This window comes from Heterocephalus glaber, unplaced genomic scaffold, assembly GCF_053883595.1.
Source record: "Heterocephalus glaber isolate CG9 unplaced genomic scaffold, H.glaber_assembly_v1.0 deba00000676, whole genome shotgun sequence".
In the NCBI taxonomy this organism is placed as follows: Eukaryota; Metazoa; Chordata; class Mammalia; order Rodentia; family Bathyergidae; genus Heterocephalus; species Heterocephalus glaber.
This window is the reverse complement of record NW_028258156.1, coordinates 24,449,206-24,476,756: the sequence shown is the minus strand read 5'-3', so window position 1 is coordinate 24,476,756 and position 27,551 is coordinate 24,449,206. Positions and strand designations below refer to the sequence as shown.

The window sequence follows — 27,551 nt, the reverse complement described above, 5'->3', positions numbered from 1 at the left end:
AATAAAAGCAGTAAGTACAATTTTAATGCTTTACAGTTTACAAAGTGTCTCAGCATTTACTGCCTCATTTAATTCTCACATCCACCTTGTGTTTATTATCCCATTTTGCAGAAAAATGAGACATGAAGAGAAAAAGTAACTTCCTACTATGTCCTAGCTATTAAAAAAGAATTCACGCTCAAGTCTTCCTGCCTTTTTCACTATTATAGTCTAGTGATTCTGAGCAGCTGCCACAGCCCATTCCTCACTTTTCCTTTGCTATCTTCATTCACAAACTTCTACTGTCACTTTCTTTAAGAAATGTTCCCTGGCACCCACCTGCCTCTGGTTTTCCCATTGAACTTACATGTCCCTATAATAGCCCAACTTATACACATTGTTTTACTATGACTTGTTTGCCTGTTTTTCTTTCTTTTTGATCATAGCTTACTGAGGGCAGAAATTAGGCCTTTTTTGTTTTGATATCCCCACAGCCTGCCATAGAGTCTGATTCCTAGTAGGTGTTTAAAAATGGTGAATTTCCTTTCTGATGACAGCATTTTTATGCCCATAGTTGGATTAGAAACACTGGTTTTCAGAAGCTTCTGTGTGCTGTTGAAAGGTGGTAGGATAGTGGAAGAAGATGTAACTTCCTGTGGGATTTTCAGGGAATGGAGGACTTCTAAAGCTGGCCTAGAGACTGATACTCCTAATATCCTCTTTCTTCTCTTGACATCTTTAACATTCAAGAGGGCAAGGCCCTGGTACAGCTTTGTGGTGTGAGAGTATTTAGTCACACATTGTTTAAAAGTATGGTGAATATTGGTGTTCCCTGTAATTTTAATTTTGCTGGATAATTGGATATTGATTTATAATTTATTATTCATCTAATGACTTTTTTTCACATTTATCCTGGAACTGGATATTATGAGGGTAAATTACCTGTGTTCATTTGTTCTCAAGGTAATTATGTTTCCCTGGAGTGACTCCAAAGGGTCAGGTTGAGAGAACTGACTCAAGATTCTATGAAAAAATTGGAACTGGATGTACCATGAATTTTAAAATTTGTATCTTTTAGCTGTCACCTAGAGTTGAGTTATTGTAGTTCAAAGATATACATTCTCTTCTGTGATCGTGGACATAAGAAGTGTCAGTACCTGCTAACTATTGTTAGAAAAGTGTGGCATAAATTATACTACAGCTAAAATTGTATTTGGTAGATTTTGTCCAACATGAAACAGAGATCTATAATTAACCTCTTCTGGTAGGTCAGTTCTTTCAGCTAGCTAGAGGTAATGTTAAGGTAAGCCACAATAATGAGCCATTTGGTTGCCACTTTACTAGAAGAAAAAGAGTCAGAAGTTCTACATATACCACATTGAGGTTCTTTAGTTTAATATTTCCAGCTTTTTATTACCTATCATGTTTTTAACCAGATTTCATAAATGATACATGTAGAAATGTGACCCCAAAAGACAATACACTTTCTACTGAGTCAAACTAGGAAGCTCAAATATTTCTTAACACCATGCCTCGCAAGCGCAAGGTCCCGAGTTCGATCCCCAGTACCAAAAACAAAACAAACAAATACCATGTCAACTGGCCTGATCTGTATACTTTGTATGAAAGCCAAGGCTTTCAAAAATTTTATCAATAGAATTTTCCCCTCAAAATTTTCAACCTCGTCTCTTCCAAACTTTTCACAAGAACTGTTTATGATGTTTTCATTATACATACATCCTTTGGAATTACTTTTATAAATTCTCCCTTTTGGTGCAGAAAGCCAGCATCTGTCCAGGTTTAGTGAACTCTCAGAGTGTGTCTCATTACGTTGTTGGAAGAAATTCAAGACTATGAATTTTACTTGACATGTATACTGGGCTGAAATATATATATATTTCTTAGTATTGTCAGACAGAGAGGAACCCCTGACACTAAGTCCAGTCTGGGAATGACCCCTGGTCCTGGCATTGGCTTTCGGTCACTTTACCTCTCCCTCAGTGTGTAGCAAGGACTCTCATTCCCTATGTACTGATGGAAAGTAACATGGGTAATGAACATGTGGAAAAAAACCACGATTCTCTGCCACAAACTTTAAACACAGTAGAACTTGGCTCTTGTAGATCCATTTCTTATATTTATTAAATATAATTAAACTAATTATACTATAAATTAGACTATAAAAATTAGACTATAAAATTAGACTATAAAAATCTGTGAGATTCTTGGAGGAAAATAAAGACTAAGAGAAAATATTTTTGTTCATTTTTAAAAGTCTGTAATCATCTAATATTAGTCCTAAAACCAATGGATGGAATTTTTAAAAAGGTACTTAACATCACATTGAGACCAGTGTTTTCAAATCAAATTTCAGCAGTGTTCAGAAGACCAGAACATAGTTTGTATTTACCAGATAAAAAAGGACACAGACCAACAGAGGAGAAAAAAATAAGTGGTAACCTTTTGGACGAGTTAAAAATTGAAAAACAAAAGCAAAAATACTAATACAAAAAATTGTATTTATGGAAAACAAAGATACCCAGTGACAGATTTTTTTTTTTTTTAGAAATTCGATTTGGGAAGGAAGATATTTAGAAAATATCAGTCAAGACAAACTCAGTTTATTCTAAAAACAGACAAGAAATAGACCTCTTCATTCTGTTTTTGTTATGATATTTGAGTGGCTCAGCTGTAGACTTATTAAAGAGAAAGACTCAAAAAATCAAAGAGTCCAGTGAAGAAAAAAACAAATAATACAAATTAGTAATGGAACAATGGAATTAATTTAATTTTTGAGGAAAAATTTAAGTAGCTTTGCTTAGAAGCAACTCAGGGGAGTTGTAATAAGTCTACAAGTATTTAAAAGATGTAAAACGGAGAAGGAAAAGGAATTATTCAGCATGATCCCACATGGGTATAATCAGAAATAATGGTATAAATTTAAAAAGGTTATCAGGGAAAATACTTCCAACCAGTGGGTGCTTTTGATGACTATTTACTGCCACTGGAAATACTGCAGATTTTAAAAGTGAGACTTTCCAGCAAATAAAACACAAAAAGGTCCTCTTCATTGATACTTTTAGTCTCATCATTAGTCCAACAGCTTGGGTGGGGGAAATCTGTAGGGAACAGGGGAAGGGGACGTTACCAGAACCTCTGCAGTAAGTCCTAGTCTCCTGCGAGCCAGGGCAGCACACGGTGAATAAGAGGAAAGGTAGACAAATGAGAGTGAGAAGAAGCTGAGCTTTGGGTCTGATCAGTGCTGCTCTGGGCAGCAAAGACAAAAGCCCCCTAGCTTGCAGCACTTTTTATTTAGTACATGGGGAGACAGATGTAACAAGTGAAAAATGCAGAGTTCAGCACTTCACATTGGGATAAACAAGGTGTAATAGGACTCGGGGGCAGTGGCAATCTAAGAACTATGAGGAACTATACAGATGAAGATCTGGTTCCTCTCCGGTGTCTCCCACAGGTGTGGTCTTGTCCTGGAGCATTACAGCATCTGGGGATCACTGAGTTCTCAGTTGTGACCCAAGGCCAAAATGCAGTATGTCTGGAACGCCATAGCTAGCCTGTAGGCAGGAGAACTAGGCCTACTCAAATGATTTTTCCCTAGAATTATGTAGCATTGCTCCCAACAGAAATCCCATAACGTAATTACAATTATATGAAAGTTTAAATTAGGCAACTAAATCTGCCTTATTAGCCAGTGGGTTTTGCCAATAGATATGACTTATGCTTTTCTAGTTCTGTCTTTATCTGACAAACTCCTCTTCATTCTTTGAGGCTCAATTTGGATATCATACTGGAGAGGCCTTTGCCACACAGGAAGGGATGGGCATTTGATTGGAGCCTCTCGAGGCAGCCTAAGGATACCTGTACCCTAGCACACAACACAGTACAATGGAAACCCGAGTTCGCTGGTGCAAGTTCCCTTCCTGCACCCTGGGCTCCTCAGGGCAAGGACTGGGCCTTACTCATTACTGTATGCATAGCACTTCCCAAGGTGCTGTCCCCGTGGTAGGCATCCTGCAAACATTTGTTTACATGAATGAATAGATGAATGAGTAAGTGGGGAAAATGGCAGTGCCAAACTATTCAACTCTTTCTGAAATGCATTGCTTTAGGTTTTGGCAATTCTTCGATCATTTCATACCATTTTAAAGTGTGATTAGAAATACCTTAGGAAGGAAAGGAAAGAGAATGATTATGAAGTGAGCCTGCAGGATCTGGCTAGAAGAGGTTGTGGGTTTGGTGATACAGGAAATCTAATCACATTTTGGTAAGCATAGACTCCCTCTCTTTCTGTCTCATTATGAAACATAAATTTTATCACGGAAATGTTGTTCTAGTCCTATGGCTAGAGAGGGGTTTGGCAAACTGCAGCTACCAAACCAAATCTGGTCTGCCACCTGTTTGTTTGTGTAGCTCATTATCTAAGAATAATTCTTATGTGGTTGAAAAGTCAGAACAATAATATTTTGTGTCATGTGACAATTATGTGAGATTCTAATTTCGGTGTCTACAAATTATATTGTATTGGATCACAGCCATGCTCATTTGTTTATGTACTATCTATGCTGCAATAGCATAAATTGAGGAGTTGTGACAGAAATGGACTTTGATGCAAGCCTAAAATATTTGTTGCTCAGCCCTTTGCAGTAAAATCTTTGCTGTTCCTTGCCTTCTCTGGAGACATGATAGAGTTCTACCCATCTGTCTTGTTTGGCCAATAAGGTAACTCTTTGAACAGTTATCTTTCTGAGATCACTTAGTTAATAATTCTCTGACTTACTTACATTTTATAGTATTGATAAAATAGCCATATTTTAAAAATTGAAATGAAATGTTTTTCATGTTAAAAATATAACCTACATTTAACTAATGTCTCTGAAGTTAAACTTTTAGCCAAATGAAGCAAAGGTTTTTTTTCAGTTAAAGATCAATAATGATTTGATTATAGATTATAGGTTCCATTTTTACTGATGTAAAATTGTTTGAGAAATGCATGGTATATTTCAGAGAGAATACTTTGAGAGGTAAAGTCTGGTTTAAGAACCAAGGTTGCTGACACTTGACTGTAGTTAGTAGCATTAAATCACAGTAGTCATCTCTTCACTCAGAAAGAATCCAAATTAAGCCATTAAAGTGTAAGACAAACTACACAGTTCAAAGAAGTAGTTCTGTTTCTTTGGTCTTCTGCTTCTGTGACAGGAAAGAGGGTTTTTAGGAGGTGAGCTCCGTGATCCTGACCTGAAAAGCTCAGGATAAAAGCGGTACCTTTGCTGCTGGTAACCAGCCACAAGCCTAGCTAGATATTATTGAGCCATTTTATACTTGCACCTTGTGTTACCTTAAGGGGATTATAAACACCTTGATATAAGCCTTCATAGCTTATTATCCATATACTTCAAGCAAAAATAAACAAAATCTTCTGTAGAATTATCTATATACAAGAGGTAAAAATTAAGTTGTTCATGAATTTTTCTTTTCATCCTGTTCTGCTGTTGATATGTGGCAATTAACAGATCAGGCCCATAAAAATCTATTTAACAAATTGTTATATCTATTTTGCTTATTTGAGCTTTTAGGACAAGGAGAAGGAGGAGGTGTGTATGTGTGTGTGTAATATCTAATAAATCCTGAAATGGAGTTTTTCTAAACACCACAGTTTTTATCTTTGAGATATTATATTTTACTTGAGTTATAAATCATGATGGAATTTGTCAGCATTATGCTAATGATTAGACTTTTGAGCCTAGCAATACAGTTTACAATAGAATTATACCATGAGATGAAAAATGACATTTTGAAATATTTTCTCCTAATTATTATTTTATGGTGTAAAACTATTATTTTTCCTGTATACACTTTTATTAATAATGTAGAACTTAACCGAAAAATGTTTTTCATTGCTGATTTTACTTGTACTTTAATACTTAATGTATCAGATGACTGGCAAAGTACAAATAAAAACCAGACATTGCTGAGATAATAATAGATACCATTTACTGGGAAATTATTAGGTACCTGGCATTTTCCTAATTGTCTTACATAAATCTTCTGTTTTCATACAGTCTACAGTCTTATGAAGTAGGTGCTCTGATTATCTTTATTTATTAGCTTAAACAAAAAAAAGAAAGAAATGTTATCTAAAATCAAATAGTCATGGTGGGTGCAGGATTCAAATTCAGACTGTTTAACATCAAAGTCCATGATTTTAACCACTACATTAAACTGCCTCTCAGTCATTATCTTCCCGGTAACCTCTTAGTTATAATTTTTATTTTTATGACTTTGGGGCAAAACAGAGCATTTAAAGCATGAATATGTCAGAGAAGATTTGGAAGTAGCAATTGTTTATTGTAGACTCCAGATGGGGGCATTTTGTTCCTCTAATCCCTTTAATTCTCACAGTAGTATTGAATGTAGGAGTCATTCTCATCTTATACAACAGAAAATGGAAGCTTAAAGAGGTTAGCAAGTTTCTCTAAGTTAAACAGGCAACAAGTAACTTCAGGTGTATTCCTATTTGCCTGGAGAAGACTGTAAGTCTAAAAATCATTGACTTGAACCAGGAAAGCATTTTTGTAGGTGGGAGACAGAGTTAACATTTTACCTATGGAATGCAGGCTGAGTTGGAAATGTGAAGAGAACAGTTTTGGAGCTCATGCTAGCAGTGGTTATCCAAGAAAACATCAAAGAGATAACTAATATGTATTTCCTATCTGCTATGTGTCAGGAAATTCATATGCTTTCTGTGAGTTGTTACTGAAAAATCACTTCAAAGTGATACTGTTATAACTATCTCCATTTTGTTGATATATGAATTAGTGCCAAAGAAGATAAATAATATGCATAATATAGTTGTGTAGTCAGCATTCAAACTGAAGTCTTCTGACTCCACAGTGTATGATCCTTCTGTTGAACCAAATTCTTTCTTCTTACTGGAAGACATGGGAAATTATGCACAAAGAAAATATGGCTGCCATTGCTGCTACATAACAGCCAACTCATGCCACAAGCCACCAAGGATAACTGAGAAATGCAGTGGAGACAGTGTGTATCCACTGAGCTACTCTTGTGGCCAAAGGCAGTAGCCTAAAACTAGTGGGATTCAAAAATAAGAAACACACTCTTCTTTGAGGCAGTTTATAATTTAGGAGACAATCCAGGGTACCTATGTAGTCCATTTTCTGGAAACTGTGCTTTGTCTACTTATACTTCTTTGGTCATAAGGCAGAACTACCTTGGACTCTGGAGTCCTAGATATGAACTAGATTCTTACTTGACCCCTTACCAGCTGTTTGATCTTGGGCAGCCTCCAGACACCTCAGAGCCACAGTTGCTCTGTCTGTAAAGTGGTATTATAGCATTTACCTCATAGGGTTGAAGTGAGAATTCTACAATATCACATGTAACCATGTTCAACCCCTACTGTATAAAGAAAGTACTCTTCTTTTTCAAGGTTGTTCTAACCTACATGCTAATTCTAAAAAGTCAAATAATTCTGCTAGGTTCTGTAGTTGAAGAAGATTCTAAAACATAATTCCTGCCATTAAGTATTTTAAATTTGGAGGAGATAATTAAGAACAAAAATAGTTTTAATAGTAGATAGGGCAAGTTCTACAAGAAAGGGACAAAAATGTGTGTGTGTTATGTAGCAAAAGAACTTCAGAACAGGAACATCTCCTTGGTCCCACTGGAGTGACCTAGAGGTTGAGGGTTGGTTAAGATCTCAACATGTGTGGTGGTGGGAGCATGACCAGTAGAGACCAGCTAAGGTCTTTGTGCCTTGTTCCTCCTTTGGGTTGAAATAATCTCATTTAACTTACGAGAATGTTTTTCAAGGCAACCATCTAGAAAGTTTTAGTAGAAGCTGAATAACTCTTAAGTACAATAGTATGGACTTGAACCCATATACAGTATTATAATTCTAAGTCTAATAGTTGTTACTTTACCATACTAGTTCTTGTCTAATTTCACTCTTTTAGGCTTTCAGACTATAATCTGAGTGCCTCTGGCTGACTTTTCTTTTGATCTCTCCTCTCAAATGGGATGGATTAGGAAGCCCAGAAATTTCTTGCCTCACATAATGGGACTATCTGTTTGGCTCAGCTAACCCATAGCATATAAGTGGGCCTACTGTTACTCTGATATCATTTTCCAGCACAGTTTGCAATGACTAATGACTAATGTGATGATCCCAATCTTTAAGTCTTCTTTGCTGGCTTTAACAATATTTTTAATCTATAGAAAAGCTATGATTTGAAGTATATTATAGTCGTGTGTGTGTGTGTGTGTGTGTGTGTGTGTGCACGCGTGATATTGGGAATTGAACCCAGGGCTTTTCCATTGAGCTACATCCCCAGTCCTTTTTTATTTTCTATTTTGAGGCAAGGTCTTGCTAATTTGCTCAGTTGTACAGGCTGGACTTGAATTTGTGATCCTCCTGCCTCAGACCCAGACCACTAGTATCACAAGCATGTGCCACCATACCTGGCTTGAAATATATTCTTTTTTATTTCTATTATTTTTAGATTTCTTTTGTTATTCAATTTCAGCAAATACCAAGGACTAATATTTTAGCTTCCTAGAAAGTTATAGAAAACAATTTTCCCCAGATTTTATCCAACTTTCTCATGTGAATTTGTAATATTTAAATGTACCAGGTGGCAATTTGCTCACCAGATTTTTGGCTATCTCTAAAAAATTTGATAGTCTGCATTTTCAAAATATTGATAAATATTAGGTTATAGGGTGCAACTCTGGTAATCTGTTATGGCTTTATGTGAATTGAGCAGATCATCTTTATGGGCCTTATCTTTGGGGATAAGCCCTTCAACCAAAGAGGAAGCTCTCCAGCCAAATTCATTTTATCATCATAACTAAAATGTTGAGTGGTAGGAAAAGTTGATCTCAGATGGCAAATTGCTTATGGCCTGCTTAGCAATCCTGAACAAATAGTAGTGATGGTGTGGGTGCTGGCAGGAGTCTGAAGCACGTTTTTGATCACTGTCAATGGTGCTGTGGTTCTGTGATAGACCCTCAACGCCTGTCTTTTGTGCTGGAGGGAGGGAGGGACAAAGTAAGAGTGAGGAAAATAGCACTCACATGGTCAGAGAAACAGAAGTTGCCTTTTACATCTTGATTTTGTCTGTCTGTCTTCCTGTCTGTGTGTATGTGTGAAAGTCACTAAATCTTACAACTATGAAAGTACAGTGAGTGGACCCTTGGTGTTGTCCTGATTTTCGGAGAGGATTCCTTTCTATTAAAGAATAGACTTTTCTTTAAAAAAGAATCTTGAAAAATGCTGAGAAGTTCAGAAAAATTATAATCCATTATCTCACTTCCCAGGGATAAGCAGATATTATCCTGTATTGAATTGTAAGCATTTCCTCAGTGTTCAGTGTCTTGAAAGTAAAATAAATGCATGCTATTTCATTGTACTTAAGTGGTTAAAACTGACTTAATTATTCCCCTCTTTTAGATGTCAAGGCTATTCTCAATTACAAATGATGTGCAGATATCTTCAGCCTAAATATTTGCTTTTGTATCTGACAATTTTTCTTGGCTCCTAGAAATGGAATTACTGGGCCACTAAAAATGAGCAGACTTTAGTTAGAGATCAATTGATTTCTTTTTAAGGACGTTATATCAGTTTTCTCTCCTGCAGGCCGTGTTGGGACTTACGCCTCTCAAAAAGCAAAACTGCTGGCTGACTTTCTTTCTCACACACATTGTGCCTAACACTTTTTGGCTGTGTTTTTGTGCTTTCCTGTATATACGAATTTCAGAAGGATTGTACACAAAGATAACCAAAGAGAGAAAGTGGAGCCAATATTTAGTGATAATACACAGAAAATATACTTCAGAGAGAGATGATGCAAAGGTTTTGAATTGGTTCCAGTACTGGATTATTTAAGGACCAGGGCCAGAGATAATGAGGAATGGGAGGTTGCATTGGTGGAGAAAACGTCTTTCTCAGTTCTCAAAGTTGTTGGCGTTATTTTGATGCAAGAGTATGTGGCAGGCTCTGGCTTAGATTCTCAGTTCAGTTTCATAGACCATGTAGTTTCCTCAAAATTCCATGGTAGTTTCTTGAGATGTTTTGTTTTTTAATGATTCAGCCGATGTGTGTGTGTGTGTGCACGCGTGCACGTGCATGTTTGCGTGATCTCAGGGGAACATTGAATGAGGTTGATCAGGGATTGCTAGCCACATGCTATGTCAAACAACCTGGTAATCTTTTTTTTTAGTAAATTTATTAAGTTTCATGTTCTTAAATTAGAACTGTCCTAATATATTGGAAAGATCACTTGAACCAAAAACAGGAGGTTTTTCCTACTCCATATTCTTAACTAATCAGCTGTGTGACTTGAACAAATTAACTTCCCTGTGTGTCCCTCTTGTCCGTTGAAGAACCTATCTTACCTTATCCCACAGGGTTTCATTGAGGATCTACTGTATCACAGAAAATAATAAATGTGAAGCAATTTAGAAGTTAACATAAAAATGTCTGTTAGTGAGGAAATGGAGTAATAACCCACAAATCAAAATGTCTCAGCACTAAACTGCCCCAGTGAGCCGTTTATGAGTTATAACATATCTTATTAAAGATTCAAACATTCATACCAAGGACACAAACAGTGCATTATTTCACAGCAGTGAGGACAATATATGCAATAATGTACTTAACATTATGTTGATTAACATGGATCACATAAAGATAATCACCAACCAGTCTCCATAACTCAGAAAGAAACTAGTGAAGAATATTAGTAAACATGCAAATTAAAATGTGAAGGATAAATTGGCAAACCAAATTTCTAATGCAGATGTATCTTGAGTGGCTCTATGTGACTCAGAGTCATTTTCAAAAATGTAATTCTTTTCCCAAATTACTCAGGAAAACTGGAATATTGTAGGACCCAATCAGAAATTATTTTAATGAGAAACAATACCTCCTGTAATTTAAACACTCAAAAAAAGCATATTGATGATGCCCTCATGAAAGTGGCTTTTTCTCATTGGATTATGTCCAGTGAGGGTGTTTTAATGAAAAGGTAATATGGGCTTGGTTGTGTCAAACTTACTATAACTCTTTTCTGTTAACTTGCTGTAATCAGTTGGTTTTGAATGTGTTAACCTCTTCATTTATGACCTAAGTTCAGCTCTAGTTTCTAGTGGTTATTTAATTGATAATAATGATTAATCATCTTTGTATATGAAAAGATTAAGATAATAGACATCTACAGTGCCAATGACTACAGTATCTTGAAATCCTTTCTCAGAATGATAGATTATTTTGGCTGGATATATTCTTTGCAGAAAAACAACCAGAAAGGGTGGGGATATAGCTCAGTGGTTCCACCGCCTGCCTTCCAAGCACAAGGTCCCAAGTTCAATCCCCAGTACCAAACCAAAAAAAAAAAAAAAAGAAGAAAAACAACCAGAAGGGTATATTGATATAAATGACAAAATATGGTAGAAGGGAAAAGATAGTTTATATGGCTTTTGTGTAGTTTTAAAATTCAATAGTCTTAGCCCTTTGAAACATACAGGTAGCATTTCTTTCAAGGACCCTACCTACTTTCCTTCTAAAATTGCTTTCTGTGTTAGTCAGGTTTCCATCTCAGTGACAAAATACTTGAGAATAACAATTTATAGGAGGAAAGATTTATTTTGGCTCCTAGTTGCAGAGATTTCACAGCCCATGGTTGCCAGCTCCCTTGCTACCAGCCTATGGGGAAGGAGGGACTCATGGCCAAAGAGATGTAGTGGAGCAGAGTCGCTCAACTCAAGGCAGGCAAGAAGCAGAAAGGGTGAGAGAGCCAGAGAGGAAGAGGCCAGGGACAAAATACAATCCTCAGGTGTATGACACACCCCCTTTATGCCCACCTCCTAATAACCTATTCAGCTATGAAGTCATCAGTGGGCCCATTGATGAGGTCAGCACCCACATGATCCAATGACTTCTCAAAACCTGGCCTTTGGGTGACACTTTTTATTCAAACAGTAACAATCACCTATTATAGACCTAATTAAACTGAGAATTAAGCAGTTTCAGAACAATGGAAAAGGCTACCAGAAGTCATCCTCAGACAGCAAAATAGCTTTTTTCAATTCTGTTAATGGTTGCGAGTTTGTTCCTATTCCATTTTGAAGACTATAAGCATATCAAAAGGACATACAATACACATGAAAAGGAACTCAAACAAGGGAAGTATTGAAAGTAAGCCAAGGAAGTATTCCTTTTAGAAACTAGACTTTTTCAGTTAAAACAAAAAAGTTCATTTAAATTGGTGGCAATCGGCCATTCTCCAGCCAAGGTGGCCACTTTATCCACGACAGGCCAACAGTCATCACAGTCCCCCCAGCCTCATACGGATGAAAGCCAATGACTGAGTAGAAATCAAGCCTCACCGGAACCCTGAGCAGAGGGTGGACAGCTGCTTCTCAGGAACTCACGAAACTTGTGCGTCAGAAAAGGAGACTCATAAATAAACCAAAAGAATATGGCTGCACAGATATCAGACTCTGATCAGATAAAACAGTTTAGGGAATTCCTGGGAACCTACAATAAACTTACAGAAACTTGCTTTTTGGACCGTTGTTAGACTTCACAACAAGAGAAGTAAAACCTGAAGAGATCACCTGTTCAGAACATTGCTTACAGAAATATTTAAAAATGACACAAAGAATATCCATGAGATTTCAGGAATACCATATTCAGCAGAATGAGGCCCTGGCAGCCAAAGTGGGACTTCTTGGCCAGCCTCGATAGAGAAGTCCCAATGGCTAAGCTCTGGGTGGAGGCTGACACGGCTGTTGCCCTGGGAAAGAGGACTCATCAGGTGGAATCCCTGGAAGTGGTGGGCACCAAGTTGAACCATCTGTCATGACTATTTGGCAAATGGAAACCACTGGAAAAACAAAATTGCTGCTCACCAGGAATAATCAAAATAGAGGATCTTATTGTTCAGTGAAAATAATAAGGTGCAACATTAAGGTTGAGGCCTTAAGATTCAGTAGCTTGGTAACTTAATTAGAAAAATAAACCACTGTTTCTTCAACTCTGACTTAATTTTAAAGCAAAATATGTGTTCAATCATGTAAGAGAAAAACATTACTGAAAGTGAAATAAATGGGAATATCACTGAAAAAAAATTGGTGGTAATCTGTAGAACTGGTTTTGCTAACTTCAGAAAGCACAAACATAAAGAGAAGTAAACAGTTTTTCTAAATCTGTTTCAGGTGTGACTAAAGTTCTCTCTGCAAATATTTCTGATCGTGAACTCTCTATAATCAAGTTTAAAAAGAACAGAATAAGGAGAATGTTGGCATAAAATTTAGATGTAAAGAACAAGAGCTTTTTCGTTTTACTGTCATTCTCCTTTCTCTTAAATGCCAGGAAAAGTCACTGATCTGAAACTCAGAAGGATCTCCCCTTAATACTAACAAGATTCATGATTTAACAGATGTTCATCATAATTTTAAGCACTGTATTGTACCCTTTAGGTATACTATACTGTTCATTTAATCCTGATGACAAATACCTTCAGGAAAAGAGGCTAAGGAAAAGACCTTAGATAATGAACTTGCCCACAGGCTCACAGCCAGCAAGTGGAGGAGAAACCCAAAGCCCCCACTCTTTATAAATCCCCTCCTATTCCCCTAGCTCTCTGAGGGATAACCCTGTTACCTTGTGAAGATTGTCACAGAGGGGAGACAATTGTGAAGATTGTCACATGGGGGAACAAATGAAAACTAAAGTCATTCATTTCTATGAAAAATAAGCCTAAATGATACGAAGTACCAGTTAGTGAACTTATACCCACATATTATAGACATCTTATCCAGAATCAGAGTTTACTAATAAATTTCAATGATACAAGTAATTTCAGGGGTAGGCAAAACAAGGAGTGGCTTAGGACCTTCAGTGCAGTATAACGGGGCTTTTCTTGGTACATCGGGATCTACTTTGGGCCAAGACCAACACAGAAGGCCAGGGATTTAGCTCAGTGGTTGCGCTGCCTGCTTTGCATGTGCAAGGTCCCGAGTTCAATCCCTGGTACCAAAAAAAGAAAAAAAAAAAAAGACTAACACAGAAGATGCAGGAGCGATATGTGCAATTCACATCACTTGCACTGAAGGAGAATCTTCATTTTATACTAGAGATTTTAAAAATCCACACAGAAATTGCTCTTGTGGGAATCCTGAGAAACTCATCAACTACAATTTTCTTCTTATTCCTGGAAATCTATATGTATTTTTAAAAAGTGAAAGAGAAATTCTAATCAAGAGCATATTTCTTATATATGGATGAAATATGAAAGTCACTGTGACTGGTGGTTAATCATTTTCAGTGTAACTGATTCTCCATCGACTACTCACACTAAATGCCAATGAACAGGTTTCAAGGAAAAAACTTTTGTTATAATTTTTATAATTTATATGATATTTTCCATTTTTCTATTTTATGTCTGACAAATCCATAGATTCCAGGTTTATCATAAGCAGTCCTAGATAGACCAGATCCTGAAAGCATTTGTCTGTAAAGACTCTTCTGCTATTGTGACAGTTAAACCTGTCAACCTAATTGGCTTGGGGGTCACCTGGGGGATTAGTAAACCATCTTTCTGCAAGTGTCTGGATGGGTCATGGAGATGTGTTCTTGGCTGCTGTATCTGATCCCTCAGCCATTTCTCTTTGGGGCTGTTCCTCTGCTCTGCTTCTTACCTGCCATGAAATAAGCAGCTTTGTTCCATCCACGATGATGTTCCTGCCATGGAGCCAGCTGGCCATGGACTGAATCTTCTGCAACTTCTTACTTCTTTAAGTTGTGTGTGTGTGTGTGTGTGTGTGTGTGTGTGTGTGTGTTGGGGGGGGGGTGTTATTTAGTCCCAGCAACAAAAGGTTGACTAAAACAGCCAGTAAATATCATTAGTTTGTTTGCCAGAGGTCTGTCACTGGTATGTTTACAAATAGATTTAAAGCAGTACCTGTCTTATTTCTGTCTGAAATTCTTCATCCACGCTCTCCGCCCACACAGACTGTAAAGGGAGATAATGGATTGCAAACTTTCCCTTATCTATGAACTCCCTACAACCTTGGAGGGAAAAGTGATATCTGGTAGTTTGTTTTCAAAATCAAGCACCTGCTTGGAAATATGTCAAGCAAAGAGGAGGAAAGAGATAAGCTCTCTGGCTTATTGCCACTGGTAGGTTCCTTTCCCATAAGATCAAAACAGGCAAAAATTCCTATTAGGTTGGTGGCCAACATCCACCAGCAGAGTGAGATCCCAGGGATTCCTGACTTGCTTATTTCTTGAAATAAACTTGATGTTAAACCAACATTGATATCAGAGCCATGATGCAGATACCACATTCCTAACTTGCTTGTCTTTGCCCAGGATGGTCTTTTTCCCCAGTGGGCCCTCATTGTTTGGTTCTGATTCTCTGAATCTTCACTATTCACAAGCAATTATATTAGTTAATACTTGTAAAGAGCTTATTTGTCAGTGCTCTTCAAAAGTCTTTTTTATATTAACCCACTGAATCCTCAGAACAACCATCCTATTGGTTGGATGTTGACGGTTCTCCAAAGACCCACATGATAAAGGCTTAGTTGCCAGGATGACACTATCGGGAGGAGGTAGAAGCTAATAGGAGATCTTTAGGTTATTGGGGACATACCACTGAAGGGGATTGTGGGATCCCTTTTTTTCCTGGCTCTGAGTTGAGTTTAGCATTAAGTTATAAAAATACCATCTCATATTGTTTTAGGATTCCAAGGTCATTATGTGTGGCTCTCCTCTATTCTCAAAAGGGTCAAACACCAGGAGAAGCTGCCTACACCTGAGGTGAGCTGAATTTTTGTTCTTGTTCCTTTTCCATTGCTAGGAATCCTATTTCTACTTTTTATTTGACCCACTAGCTAGATTAATTTATTTTTAGTAGAAAGGATGATTTCAAATATAAGAGTCTTAGTCATTAGAAAAGACAGGTTTTTAGATAAGTATTTTATTATAGTAGGGACAGAACATTTAACTTTAATTCCTTCATTTCTTCTAAAGATGGCACTGTATTTTCTGTTATTTCAGTGAAAGAGAAATCATACAAATTTCTTTTTCTTTTGAAAATCTGTTTATTGGCATTTACTATGAATAGTAGATAGAGAATCAAAGTTATGCTGAAAATGATTAACCACCAGTCACAGTGACTTTCATATTTTATCCATGTAAGAGATATGCTCTTAATTAGAATTTCCCTTTTGCTTTTTAACAAATACAGAGTTTCAGGAATAAGGAGAGGAAATTGCAGCTGATGAGTTTTTCAGGATCCCTACAAGAGTGATGTCTGGGTGGATGTTTTTTAAAAATCCTAAAAAAAGAGAACATCTTGGGTTCTTCCTAGAGTTTCTTAGGAGCCTCTATTTTCTGAGCAACACATGAGTGTGCCCAAATCTGAGGATAGGGAACTCTGAAATGAAACACAGCTGTCCTGATATTTTTAAGAAAATTGTTAGGGAGACACTATGTGCAATCAATTAGATTGTTCTTTTTGTTCCCTCCTATTTCAGAAGACAGAAACAATTTGTAAATGCAGAGTTAATGTTGAGAATGTAAATTGGCTTAGAGTATCTGTTTATGCTGTTAGATTTATGCATAAACTGTGGATGGCACAAACAAGGTCTTATTGACCTTAGCAGCTAAGCAGTGATCCAAAACAGGCTCATTGCAGTCAATTTCATGCTATCAACCAGCAATTTTAACATTTCAGCTTTCAGGGTTGAATTCTTTTACTTAAAAAGAACTTTGACAAATACAGATTATGTTGCCATATGAAAATTTTAGCCACCATTCCAAACGAGTGTGATACTAACATTTAATAATGATATTTCTTACACCATGTTTGAATTTAATGGTAGTTAGCATTCATTCATGAGTCAGTCTGAGGACAGAGTGTTACACTGTTGGCAAACATTAACTCCAATTCACATATAATTGCAGTCATGCTGGAAAACAATGAGTATAGAAATTGATTTAAGAGAATAACTTTCGTTTTTATCATCAACTGATGTCCATCTGAGCAAAGCAAAGAAATTAGAAAAAAAAAGAAGTGTAAAAATGAATTCTTAAGCTTACCTAAAGGATACCTGCTTACTAAAACAATTATTAATAATGTAACCAGCCAATAAGTATTTGCTGAGCATTTCTGTTTATGATACCTGTGCTTGGCGCTAACAGAAATTTAAAAAAATTAAAAGACTGCCTTGAGAGCTTGGTTGAATGGTTGTCACTCTTAAGCATACCCTGAATAATGCTTATTTTTTTCTTTATTTTTGGTAGGAGACAAACATACAAATTTCATTTAGTAGTTTTTACATGTACATGGGAACCTTCACAAGAAACATAGAGACCCAAAGAAGTAGCTAAGGCCAAAAATTTAAGTTCTAGCACAGACAATGAGTAGTAAGTTGTAAACACATGACAAGACAAAGGGATGATATTGGCTACATCTTCAGCCCTTTCTATTTTTTTTTTCCAAATTTTAGACAAAACCTTACAAAATTGCCGAGGCATGACTCAAACTTGCAGTGCTCTTGCCTCAGCTTCCCAGAGTGCTAGAATTACAGACATGTGGCATCACACCCTGCTGGGGAGACCCCTTTTACACAGGAATTTCATCTTCTGCTTTCAGGAAGAGGAAGGTGGGAGCTTGCATCTGCTGTTTTCCAAGTCTTTTAAATTATGATTATATTTTATTAGTGCATATTAATATTACATAATGGTGTGGTTTGTTTGGGGAAGTTAGTACATGCATTTACATCAATTTTAATCCCATCCCTCCCTCCACGTTTTTTCTCATACCAAAGTGTTATATGAATCCCCTTCCCTCGATACCAGTTTTTGTATTCCTTTTAAGAAACTCATAAATTACAGCATCAAATTGGATGCAGAATTCAGGTCATTGTTTCTTTCCTTCCTATTGCTTCTGGAAATTTTGAAATTAAGACTGTTATATAAAATATGAAAGGCAATTGTGAAAAATTAATAAATCATAACTATTCCTTCACCCCAATCCAATCACATTACTTTCCTAGTGTTACTTTTGAGTTCATGGCTACCTAAATGCATATTTTCACATGCCTGTGATCAGAAAATACATTCTAATTTCTAATCTGCTTTCTCATTTAATGTAATATAAATATTTCTGTGCTTCTAAATAGCTGTGTCGCATTATTGGTTGGAAGCAAAGGAAATATAAACATAAAATATAAATAAATAACAAAAAATTATTCAAGGACATCAGAATAGCTTCTAGTGCTTTAAAGAGGGCCATATTTGCCTGCAGACCCAGAGAAAGTCCTTTCAGAGCATGAAGCATGAAGAGGAAGGACCACACCACTGCCACCAAGACCAAGCAGTGGACCTTTCAGCATGTACTAGAAACACACTGGCATAGGATGGTAGATACCACTTGTCATGGGTTTCCTTGTGTCCCCGCCAAAAAAAAAAAGGCTATGTACTGGGATACCTCAGAATGTGACCTCATTCAGTAACAATCAAAGATGAAACTAGGCAAGTTTATACTGGACTAGGCTTTTAATCCAGTATGACTAGTATCCTTTTAAGAAGTAGAAAGCAGGCCATGCCTGTAATCCCAGCTCCTTAGGGGGGTGAGTCAGGAGGAGCATGAATTGGAGCCAGCCTGGTCAACTTGCTCAGAACCTGTCTTAAAATAGAAAGTTTTAGAAAGGGCTGGATATGGCCTCAGTGGTAGAGGACTTGCCCAGTGTACTTGTTATGGTTTATATGTAGATGTCCCCCTCAAACTTCATGCTCTCATAGGCAGCGCTTTTGAAAGGCCATCGAATCATGGGAGCACTATAGCTAAATGCATTATTAGGAGGTAGTATCTGGTCCAAATGGGTAGATCACTGGGAATGTGACCTAGAAGGGCCTCTCTCCCTTCCCTGGCCCCACCCTTAGATCTCTGCTTCCTGCCTGCCATAACATGAGCAGCTTTCTGACACCCAGGCCCTTCTGCCATGCTGATTCTGCTTTAACATCACCTGACCATGGACTCTGTGAACCAAAATAAACCTGTCCTCCTTTAAGTTGTGGCTGTCAGATATTTGTCCGAGCAATGACAAAGTGACTAAGTACTCAAGCCCCTGGGTTCAATTCCCAGTACTGAGAGGAAGAAGCAGAAAAGAAAAGGAAAAAATAAGAGAAAAAGAAGTAAAACACGCCATGAGAAGATGACCATATGGCAACAGAAATAGGTTTCAGAGGGAGCATGGCCCTCCCACATCTCAAACTTGGATTTCTAGATTCCAGAATGACAAGCTGATAAATTTCTGGTTTTCAGGCCATGGAGTTTGTGGTACTTTGTTACAGCAGCCCTAGGAAAGCACCAACCACCATATTACCTGCTCACTACCACCCACACTGTCATCAGAGAGAAACCTTCCCTGGACCCCCTTTCTAAATCTCCACCAGCCCTTTAAAGTATGACCAAAGTATCTGAATGGTCGATCAAAGGGGACACATCCATGTCCTAGCCTCAGGGAAGGCTGGGGAAATGAGTTTGTGGTGTTTTCAGTTTCTGTAGCCTTACAGTAAACTTGACAAGGTATGGAATTCTTGCAGCATCCAAAGAACCTCAGGAGCTGAGTAACCAAAAAGGAGTGACACATGTCCAATTAAATAGACTTGGTAGTCAAGAATAAAAGAGAAGTATTATATTCCATTATGTTGAGGTGATAATTTAAAATCCTTTTCTGTTGTTGATCATTTAAAACAATATTCATACTACTATTATTTTACATGGTGACATATATGTACCTATAAATTTTTGTTTCATTGAGCCATGTCTCATGTCTCAAGCAGAATGTTACAGACTTCATGTTTCCAACTGCATATCCAAATACTTCTTTTCAAAAGCAGTTTCTCAGTTTACAGCTTCATAGCTAATATGCAAATTGCCCCTACTTCATCATGATCCCAGTATTGGGTGATTTTTTTGAAAGTTTCTTTATAATATAATTAGTAAAATAGGCATAAAATGGTACCTTATTTGATCTGTAGAAAGAAATATTTTTTCACTTATAGTTACACTTTCCATTTCTTCATAACTGCTTTTTGTGATGAGCTTCCTACAAGTGATACAATGGGCTTTTTTAGGATTTGGGAGAAATTTAGTGAATCCAGAGAACTGCATAGAAGGAAGAGATTTCACCTCAGCCTTCAAAGATGGGTGTGATTTCAATGAGTGGTGCTCTGTAGGGTTCTTGGAAAGATAGATTCTGGAATCTCCTTAGTTACCAGTGTGAAGGTAGCAAGTTGCTGAAAAACAGTCAAGAGATTGAAATAGAGCAGTTGTGAGTTTGAAAGACATTTCCGAGGCAAGTGACAGAACTTAGTGGCTGTGGACTATGTGGAGAAGGAAATAAAGGCAGAAGTCAAAGATGTACCCACATTTCAGATGTGGGTGACTAGAGGGCTATGGTATCATTAAAAACACAGATACTATAAGAAAGTATATTTAAGAAGGAAGGTTATAAATTGACTTTAAATTCTGATTTTGAGGTGGAAATCAAGTAGTGCAATAATTCAGAGCTAGAACTTGGGCAAAGGATGGAGCTAAAGAAGATTTGAGGTTTCTCTGAGTAGAGATAATAGTTGAATCTTGGCCATATGCTTTGTCCAAAGGCAGAGAAAAGGGATGAGATGGAGTCTGGAAGCTCAGGAACACCACACTGATGATGAGGGAGGAGAAAGGGGAATAGAAAGGGGAATGGAAAGGATGTAAAGAAGTGGCAGTGTTCTCTGTGTTAGAATGGGATGCAAATATGATGGACTAGACTAGCACCCAGCACTACCCACTGTGGCCTTGACAAGTTTACTCTCATCCTCAGGATCCAAGTGTAAAGCAACATACACAAGGCAGAGAAGCTCTTCACTATTAAAGAGCTTTGACTTGAACTCCAGAAAGGATTCCAGGGGGCCACACTCAGCCTTGTGGAAGAGTCCACATACCTGGGCTGGGTGAGGCTTAGTAGTCCAGAACCAATGCAGGGTGGGAGGAATTTCTGGGCTTACTTCTAGGAGTCCGACCTTAGTGCTTTTGATAGACAGGAAGGAGACAATCAGAAGGCCACAATGAGAGTGAGGCTTCACCCACTGACTAGTGGTTGATAAAGTGTCCCTGGCAGCCCTCTCTCCATTTGGAGGTAGAGTAGGAAGGCCAGTGACCAGCTCGTAGCTGTCTCCTGCCTTGTACTTAACAAAAACCAGGTTGCTTTGACAGGTGGGTAAGAAACCAACTTGTTAGCAAAGAAAGCCAGGAACTTAGAGAGAGTTTGTTATAAGTGTTAAATTTGATACAGAGACCAAAGAAAATAGGAGAAAGATGATTTAAATTAAGATTGAATGATTACTAGTGGTGTTTCAAGAGACGGATTTAAAAGAGTAGCAGATTTAAGCCAAATTGACAAGATTAAAAATGAAGCAGATGAGAAATCATGGGAAAAGATTGATATAGACTATACTTTGTGATCATTGGAGTTGAAAGGAATAGAGATACGGGTAACCACTGAAGGGCATGGACAGGCCGAGCAGGATGTACATAGTTGTTACTATTTACTGGTTGAAAGATAAGGAACTGGAAGAGAGAAGTACACAGCCAAGGTATGAAGATTATCTATGCAAAAAAGAAAAATACATACTTAATGAACAAAGAACCTGAAGGACATGGAAAAGGATGGACTAATAAAAGGATCCGTCACTAACATTTTCCCAAAAAGAAAAACACTCAAAAATTTAAAATATAACTACAGTCCAAAAAGATCAGTGAACAAAGATAGCCCTGCTTCTATAGAGTTAAGGGGAAAAAAAGACAAAGTCTGGGCAAATTCAAGTGAAGGTGGAGAAGAGAAAATGGCGGAGCGTGGTGGTGCATGCTTGTAATCCCAGAACTAGGGAGGCTGAGGCAGAAGGATCGCTGCACTTTGGAGGCCACGTGGGCTACATGATGAGTTCAAGGCCAGTCTGAACTACACAGTGCCACCAAACAAACAAACAGAGTACCAACCAAATGAAGGGCTTTATGGCGGAAAAAATGTCATGCTGCAGCTGAATTTTAGCAAACGGTATCTCAGAATTAGGGGCTGGACAGATCCAATGAATAGTTTGTTGGGGTGAAGGAAAGTGAGTTGAAAATGTGAGCTGTGGCACAGGAACATCACTTGACAGAGGAAACTCATTGGAAGGCCTCCTTGGAAAAAGTCTGTGAAGATGATTTTTCCTGCAGCATCTTGAAGGAGAGGAAATGAAGTCTTACATGAGTGTTGGAGAGGCTCTGCTAGGGAAGTCAGAGAGATGATTATGGCTGTCAGCACTGGAGATTACTTTAAGCCCCAGAAAAGAAAAAAGCTCTGCAGAAAGAAAAAAAGAAGAACAAGGTAATTTGCCAAAAGCAGAGAAGGAAGAAATGGATTTGAAAATTGTTCAAGGAAAAGATTACTATAATAGTGTGAGTGCATTCCCTCCCCTCCACATTCCCGTGCTGAAACTTCACCGCATGTGATGGTGCTGAGGGGACCACTGGGGAGATTAGCACTGATGGTCACAAATGAGATCAGGGCCCTTGTGAAAGAGGTCCCAGAGAGCTCTCCAGCTTTCTGCCTTGTAAGAATACAGTAAGCCAATGGCAGTCTGTCATCTTGAAGAGCATCCTCACCTGACCATGCTGGCACCCCAAATTCAGACTTCCAACTGTGAGAAAGAAATTTCTGTTGTCTATAATCTACCCAGTCTATGGTACTTTCTTAAAGAAGCCTGAAATGACTACGACAATTGCCATAGTCCTCCCCCTCCTACTCTAATACTTCCTGTCCTCAGCATGAATTGGGTCAGGGTGTGTGGTGTATGGAGACTGACTTACTTCAACTCATTGCAACTAACTTTTATTTCACACTGCTTAAGTATCAGTTCTGGAGTTAAGCTGTCTGGGTTTAAATCCCAAGCCCACCTTGCAGTATCCATGTGACATGGATGAATTACTCTTGCTTTTTCTAAGCCTTGGTTGCCTCATCTATACAAAGGGGATAACAATATAATACCTACATTATAAGTGGTGAGGATTTGATATAATACCTCACCAAAAAGGGTCACAGATTGGCAACTAGTACACATTTGCTAAATTGCCAACACTGGATGGTGATGGTAATGTGAAATAGTTTAGAAATTCAGAGACAAATAAGAGTACCTGTCCTCAAAAAGCCACCTAGCTTGGCCAGGCATGGAGGGCACAGGCCCCTTTAGGAATGGCTTCCCTAGCAAATGCTGTTTGCCTTAGAGAGGGCCAGTGACAATCAGAAATACTAGTAGAAGCTTGTGGAGGTAGGAGCCAGAGCAGGGCTTTAGCTTTGTCTTTAAAAGGTAGCAGTAAGATGTATTCTAATATGCCTTCCTAATGCAAAATCTGGTTTGTTTGTTTTTGAAGGCACTTGACCATTGTTTTAGATAAGACATTGTCCTCTGAGTGGTTCTTTCCCTTAAAAATAAGGGTTGGTTTTTCATATTAAGTTCCTTAAATCTATGGCAACTTTACCAAGTGTGTGATTTACCTGTATGATTATAGAGGAAATTGGTTTTCTGTTTGAGCTGTCTCCTGATAGGCACTTGCTGTGCAAGACGCAGCAGAGCCCACTTGGCTGGGGGTGCTTTTGCTAGGGAATCAGAGGGCTGTCTGTTGTAATTCACAGAAGTGCTGCTGTACGAAGGTACAGAAAGAAGAAAGGCCTTCCACCAAGGCACAGAGCAGCTCTTATAGGGTCTGCTCCACAACTAGACAGCCCTTCAATTCATTTCAAAATGCTCACAGCTTTCCATTACGGTGAAGGTTACTTAAGACCACAGAAAGACAGAGGAACGTAGACTAGGTGAATGGGGGCCTTGTAGCCCCCACACAATAAATCCAAATGCTGCTTTGTCTGAAAAGGCCAACCAATCACGTCTGCAGAGATTTCTGGTTGTCACAGCTGGTTGGAGGAAGGTCTACTGGTATTGGGGAGAAGACACTACCCTAGGGGGCAGGGGGCAGGGATGCGGCTGAACTGCTGAAATACCCAGGACAGCCTATACCACAGAATGATCTGACCAAGATGTTCATTGTGCTGAGGTTGAGGAACCTTATGGCAGAGCATGGAACTGTAGTTAGGAAAAGGGGACAAGAACATGAGAAAGGTGAGGGACAGTAAAAAGTAATGCAATCACTAGATCATAGGACCCAGTGAGGGGAAAGGAGTTTGGGAATCTAGTTAACAGAGATGAAACAGGAAGCAGATTTGAGAATAAAGCTGGAGAATAAAGATGCTTGGAATTGGGGTTTTGTTTGAGGGTGGAGGTGTTTCAGTTATTGATAATGTTTATATGTCATATGCACACAAACATGAACTTGTTTATTCCACCATGCAGTAGCTTTGTGACCTTTGTTAACCTTACCTTATAAGCCTGTTCTCTTATCTGAAAAATTGGATATTTTCCCTATAGACCTACCAGAAAGATTGAAAGAGATAGTATCTGTAAGATCTTAATGGAGTGATGCTTGATGTGCATCACTCAAGAATTGTTAACTGTTTTTATCACTATTAGGGTGATGATTGGACAAACAATTGTGGTAATTTGCTACATTGTCACCAGAGGAAAAGGGAGGGACAAGAAATGGAAGAAAAAGAAAAAAGTTTAACCAAAATACTTTTCTTGAGGATTCAGCTTTTTTTTTAAAGCTCTAATATCACATCTAATGGTAACTATACTGCTAATTTCTGGTTTTGGTGATGCAGCTGTACTTATATGTTTACAGTTAAGAATGTATGAGAGAGTCTCCTAACTTTAGAAGGAGATGATTTGGTGAAATTATTTCCTAGAAGATTTTCCTGAAGCTATTTAAATATAGAGAACTGAATGAGGTATTTCTTTCACCTCATTTTTAACATTTTATTTACAAAATAACTAGGATTTTATCCTTTCTTATATCTCATTTACATTGGCCCGAATACTGCTAAAATAAGCTACCCCAGAAAGTAGATGTTAGGTATATTTCTGTGTCACTTGAACTTCTGCTTCATCAACACTCCTTATGACTTCTATTCATAATGGCAAGATTGTAGCTTCATAAACATATCTTAATATAAAATATTATCATTCACCCACACCCACAAATGCAGTGACATTAGGATACCTGCTAGTTTATTGACCTGTTATTTTCTACACTATCATTTAGCATTTTATTTAAACATTTAATTTTGTTTAATTTTACATTTTCTTGTCTGTTAATGATTAGTATTTCTTTTATTGATTCCATTAAGTTTATTGGTACATTTTAGGTATACATTATGATCATGTTCATCATTGGGAATTTGTACCTGTACATAATAAATTTTGATTCTTGTTTTTCCCCCATTCCCCTTCTTTCCCTTCCACCCCTCACCCCCCATTACAAAAACTTTGTTTCTGTTTTTTTCTTCTTTTCTCATATTTTTTCCTTCCCTTCTTTCCTTTCCTCCACCTCCCCTCCCTACTTATCCTTCCCTGTTGGACCTTTTCTTCCTATTTTACATTATCTATTACACATTTTGGTCCTCATTTACTCTTGGAGTTTCCCACACCAGAGAAACTATTTGGTATTTACACGTGTGTCCTATTTATTTCACTTAAGAGTATGGCCTCAATGTGCATCCATTTAGCTTTAAATAGCTTCAGTTTATCATTTTTTATGACTGAGTAGTACTCCATTTTAGAAAAAAAACACATCTTCTTTATCTGGTCACCAGTTCATGGGTGTTTGGACTGTTTCTAAGATTTAGCTATTACAAACTGTGGCTCTATAAACATTGGTGTGCATATATTGCTGTGGTATGATGCTTTTAAATCTTTTGGGAAGATAGCCAGTAGGGGAATAGCTGGGTCAAATGGGACCTCTAATCCTAGTTCTTTGAGGAATCTCCACACTGATTTCTACAGTGGTTGCACCAGTTTACACTCCCACCAACAGTGGAGGAGGGTTCCTTTCTCCCCATACCCCTGCCAGCATTTGTTATTGGTTGATTTCTTGTTAGCAGCCATTCTTTCTGGAGTGAGCTGGAATCTCAGTGTTGTTTTCATCTGCATCTCTCAAATGACCAGTGATGTTAAACATTTTTTCATATGTTTATTTGCTGATTCTATTTCTGCATCTGAGAAATGTCTATTCATCTCAAAAGCCCATTTTTGGACTGGGCCTTTAAATTTGGGGGCCTGGTTTTTTGAATTTCTTTATATATTCTAGATAGTAAACCTTTGTCTGAGGAACATCTGGTGAAAATTTGTTTCCCACATTGTGGGTTGTCTCTTCACTCTGTTGGTGGTTTCTTGTTTTGGGCAGAAACTTTTTAATAAGATGAGATCCCAATTGCTGATTCTTTGTACTAGTTCCCATGCAACTGAAATTTTGTTCATAAACTCTTTTCCTGTGCCAATGTCTTCAAGAGTTCTACCTAACCTATCTTTTAGCAGGTTTAGTGTTTCTGTTCTAATATTTAGATCTTTGATCCATTTTGATTTCAGTTTAGTGCAAAAGTGAAAGACATGGATCTAATTTTAATCTTTGGCAAGTTGAAACTCAGTTTTTCCAGCACCATTTATTAAAGAGGCTATCTTTCCTCCAGTGAGGGTGTTTGGCTCCTTTGTCATAGATGAGGTGGCTGAGTATGGCTGGAGTTTTGTTTCTTGTAATCTGTTCCATTGATCCTTGGGTCTGTTTCTTTGCCAGTACCATGCTGTTTGTATCACAGTGGCTTTGTAGTATAGTTTCAAGTTGGGGATTGTGATACTCCCTAACTTGTCTTTGTTGCCTAGAATTGCTTTTGCTAGTCTAGGTCTCTTCTTGTTCCAAATGAATTTTTGGATTGTTTTCTCTAGTTCTGTGCAGTATGCTATTGGGATTTCAGTTGGGATTGCATTTAATCTATATAGAAGTTTTGGAAGTATGGCCATTTTCACTATATTAGTTCTTCGTACCCAGGAACAGGGGATGTCTTTCCATTTTTCAATATCTTCTTCAATCACTTTTTTCAGAGTGCTGTAGTTTTCAAAGTAGAGGTCTTTTACTTCTTTCATTAGATTGATTCCTACACATTTCATTTTTTTCGATGCTACTGTGAAAGAAATTGTTTCCCCAATTTCTCTCTCATTCTGTTGTTCATGTACAAGAAGGCTATTGATTTTTGAGTGTTGACCTTGTATCCAGCTACTTTACTGGATCTGGTTATTAAATCTAGGAGTCTTTTGGCAGAATTTTGAGGGTCTTTTATATAAAGTATCATGTCATCTGCAAATAATGACAGTTTAACTTCTTCCTTTCCTATCTTTATTCCTTTTTTTTGTCTAATTGCTGTTGCTAGTGTTTCCAGGACTATATTGAACAGGAGTGGTGTTAGGGGACATCTTTGTCTTGTTCCTTATTTTAGCGTGAAAGAGTTCAGTTTTTGACCATTTAGTATGATGTTGGCTGTTGGAT

General features: G+C 37.7%; 1 protein-coding gene and 1 pseudogene across 6 annotated transcripts in view; both read left to right on the top strand.

The window, feature by feature from the left end:
- Positions 1-27,551, top strand: part of Lhfpl3 (LHFPL tetraspan subfamily member 3) — a 593,649-nt gene that overhangs the window by 92,371 nt on the left and 473,727 nt on the right. Inside the window, exon 2 of one of the 5 annotated variants that reach the window (XM_087206533.1) lies at positions 15,768-15,844. The exons of the other annotated variants lie outside the window; for them this stretch is intronic. Coding sequence (XP_087062659.1) covers positions 15,768-15,844 — 77 coding nt within the window. The remainder of the gene's footprint in view (positions 1-15,767; positions 15,845-27,551) is intronic. 5 annotated transcript variants of the gene reach the window in all.
- On the top strand, positions 1,897-15,746 carry LOC147829301 (mitochondrial import inner membrane translocase subunit Tim9 pseudogene; annotated as a pseudogene). Its single transcript, XR_015449297.1, has one exon. The product of XR_015449297.1 is annotated as a mitochondrial import inner membrane translocase subunit Tim9 pseudogene (transcript).